Source organism: Hibiscus syriacus, unplaced genomic scaffold, assembly GCF_006381635.1.
Source record: "Hibiscus syriacus cultivar Baekdansim isolate YM2019G1 unplaced genomic scaffold, ASM638163v2 tig00110206_pilon, whole genome shotgun sequence".
In the NCBI taxonomy this organism is placed as follows: Eukaryota; Viridiplantae; Streptophyta; class Magnoliopsida; order Malvales; family Malvaceae; genus Hibiscus; species Hibiscus syriacus.
Genome location: NW_024062627.1, coordinates 2,628,845 through 2,632,706, shown reverse-complemented (window position 1 = coordinate 2,632,706; position 3,862 = coordinate 2,628,845). Strand labels below are relative to the sequence as shown.

At 34.4% G+C, this 3,862-nt stretch overlaps 1 protein-coding gene across 1 annotated transcript; it reads left to right on the top strand.

Annotated features, from left to right (window-relative positions):
* Positions 1-1,247: 1,247 nt before the first annotated feature.
* On the top strand, positions 1,248-3,660 carry LOC120113405. The gene is made up of 2 exons (XM_039134582.1): positions 1,248-1,367; positions 2,565-3,660. Exon 2 carries the CDS (start codon positions 2,780-2,782, stop codon positions 3,290-3,292), a length of 513 nt encoding a protein of 170 aa, XP_038990513.1. The 5' UTR covers positions 1,248-1,367; positions 2,565-2,779; the 3' UTR covers positions 3,293-3,660.
* The last annotated feature ends 202 nt before the right edge of the window (positions 3,661-3,862 follow it).

Genomic DNA, 3,862 nt, shown 5'->3' with positions numbered 1-3,862 from the left:
CTGCAACGACGACATTCTTCTACTACTTCCAACATTAATCTTCATCGAAATCTTCGTTACCAGCTCCTCAAGAGTTATGTTTCTCTTGAATGATATTTTAACACGCTCATTTGATACGAAAACAACGCCGGTTTCATCTTCTCGAATTTCACCATCACAATAAACAATTGTTGAAAGTCGTGCAATTCTTTGAGTTTAAAAGTGCAGCAATATTATATCTGTAAAAAAAATTGAAACAAACCTGATTAAATAAATTATATATAAACCAAAATATAACACAATAAATTTTTTATTTTTTACACATTAACGTAAATAATTTAAATAATATAATTTTATATTATTACCTGTACCGCAAACTATTTTGACATATGCTCATGCTTTTCAATTTTACAAACACAAAAATTAATTGAAAATAATTAGTATAAATTTTTTTCAAATAATCATAATAAACAATAAGTATAATAAAAAAATTATAACGAAATTTATAACGAAAAATTTCACGAACTTCTAAATCAAATATGAGAAAATTACCAGAATTATTACTCGTTGACGGAATTGTTGTATTAATTTATAAGTTGAGAGGAGAGATGTGAGGAGATGTGAGAAACTTAACCGGGAGTGAAGGGTATTTATAACCATATAAGGCGCGGTACCTTCACCGCGCTATATGTAATTATTCAGATAAAATGTATAGTGCATACCAATTCATACCCAGGTATAGCGCTGAGCAGGGGCAGTGCTATATCCCTACGTGGCGTATAGCGCAGATCAGGGGACGCGCTATACCCCACGTGACGCCAAATCAACATATAGCGCGGGACAGGGAGCGCGCTTTAATGCTACTAGTGTTAGATCGAGAAATATAATCTGACCTCAGTCACAATGCTAAATCTACAAATATGCATTCCACTTGTTGCAATTAATTCAAATCAAACCATGGTCTTAAAAATTTTCTCAAATGCAAGGGTGACCGCGGCCGACGATGGAGTTGGTAAAGACGATAACAATGGTCGATGAGGAAGATGACAAAGACGACGAAGACGGCCGACAAGGTAAAATTTGTGCTAAATTTTTTTTAGAGATTTGATTTTTTTTAATTTTAGAGATTAAAATATTTTTTAAAAATTTAAAAGTAAAAATTTTAAAATTTCATAAATACAGCACGGGTTAGACCATTTGGTTTATTATAAAATGTTAGACTTTAAATTTGTCGTAAAAATAAACATCCTAAATTAGCTCCCAAATTAAAATCCCTCCTTTCCCCTTCATTCTCTTCTTTCTTTTCTTCCCTAATCCGACAACCTCCGCTTTCTTAGTTCTCCTCTGTCTCTCAAATCAATTTCGCAATTGATATCTGCGTTCCAAAGGTTACGATCTCTCTCTCTCTCTCTCTCTCCCCTTTTTTATCTTATTTTTCTCGGCCATGCTGTAACAATAATGCATCCCCCTATTGCTTTGAGATGTTTTCCTTTAAGGGTTTTTGTTTTGAAACTCAGAAATTAGTACTTTTTAGGATTGTGGGTCACCCTTGAACAACATTGAAGGTGATCGTTAATGTGAATTTTTTTAAAGGTTTTCCCTTTCTATGCTTGTTTTGATTAGTGGGGTTATTGCTTTCTTTTATGCCCATAGATAGGTTTATTCTTATTTTACTTCCATCGTTTCTTGTTCAAACAATATTGATCCTTAAATTAATGGTTTTTGACAAATTGTTCATGTTACTCTTCATTCATGTTTTTCATGATTTATGATACATTATCCTTAATAAGAGTAAATGTGTAGTTGAAACAATACATTAGCTTATTGTAAGAGGCCGATGGGTCTGAAAAAAGAACGTAATTAATGGATTTATTATTGTTCATGTATTCTAGGAGATTGATGTTGAGGGTTTAGATTCTTTGATGAGCTTACATGTTGAAGGCTCATGTTATAAATTGAGTTGAGTTGTTCATTATTCATAGTTTTCAGTAAATCGAGCTGGGTTGTTGATAGACCATAGTTGTCAGGACCAAGAATGAATATTGCATTAGATTCTTCATTTCCTTGATCACATGTGATTCAATGATACATAAAACATACAAAATAAGCTATGAAAGTAGGAGCATGGTTGTAATTTATTTGATTTAACGACTAAATTAGTTACATGATCAATTTTATTACTGCTACGGGAAGTATTCATATTCCTTATTAAGAAGAAAGATAGTTCAGGTTTTGTACCAGCAGGTGATTGTGAAAATGTTTACGAATCATGTTAATGGTTACGATACCCTGAAAACATTTTTCTTAATGTAGAAAAAAGAAAGAGACAAATCAGGCTCTAAATTTGTGAGAATCATATTTGGTTGGGAACAGTTGCTAATATGGTATAATGTACCCTTGAAATGGTGTTAAAGTTCCATACCTATATCGAGAAGGATTAGGATAAGAAATTGTGCTCGGTTGCCAAATTTATGGAAATATTTGTGTCATGTTAAATTATAGCGTATATCATATCCAATAAAATGACATTTCTATTTAGCATTTTAGCTTAATGCCTTAAATGTTGTGCTTTATTTTGTATACAGAATCCAGTATGATGGCTCAATTGACATAATGGTAATTGGCACCTGACTTGATGTTGCTGAAAATCCTCGATGGTAAGAAGTGAGAAATGCTTTCCATCATACCTAAGTTGTATCCAGATCTGAGAAATGCTTTCCATCATACCTAAGTTGTATCCAGATCGTATAGGATCCTTTGTCAACTAGTTTTGTTAATGCTGATGTAACATTTGTTCGAAATGGAAGACGGGCCGAATATGAATCCTAGTGGAACACAAGGTACTTTATTAACTAACACCAACACCGACACCAAAAGCTATAATGACATTATGACTCGCCGTCTAAAGAACAGAGAACGGCAGCGTAGATATAGGGCCAGAAAGCGACTTGAAGCTGACATGCAGAAATCTCATGTCCTAAGCCAACCAACATTACCAAAAGTGGAGTCGCAACTAAATGGGACCTTTAACAATGGGACGGCACGTGTTTATTGTAAACGGGATTGGAAAAAAGATGCTAGAAGAGCTCATATATTCAAGGGTCAAGACACTCTTAATGCTTCTATCCAGTCTACTCTTGACACCACTGTTGAAAGCCAAATATCACACTTGCCCCCTGGGATCAGGGACGAAGGATCTGCTGGAAGGGAGTGCAATTTAGAGAATTCTGGTAACTTGCACAACAGTGAAACTAGGAAACCTAAGCTCGGTCGAAGAGACTGGAAAGCAGATGCAAGAATGAAGAAGAGTTGAGTTGGTTTTACCGAGCTGTTTTGTAGAATAAATGTATCACTGTTACAAAATCGAACGGTGGATAGCGGTTGTTTGGTTTGCTGAAGATCCCGAAGCTTTGCTGGCTATACAACTTATGGTGTGGTGAGTCGGTTTGTTTCTGTATTTAGGAAGAGCTTTTATTGTTTTGTGAACTTTTACAACATTTTCATTTTCAGATGGCTACATAGTATATATATCCAACATGAAGAACTATTGTGTGCAAACTTTATTTAAGTATAGAATGCTTTACAGAAAGTGGAAGATTAAAATTGCACGCGAGTTTCAATTGTCAAGAAAGATGATGGTATTATGTGACATCAACATTTAATCATTGCTTTCTCATCCTGCATGGTTGATCACGTTGGGGATGGTTAAATTTCTTGAGAATGCCTTTGCCTGCATCATGAATACTCTGTCCTAAGGAAGTAAAATTTGAGGATTCCTCATCCTTTTAGCTTTAGATTAGATATATAGGAAATTCAAATCCATGCAGCTCTGTAGGGTACCTTTTGAATCATATTTGTTACATCTAAAAGGAACTTTTAAGGA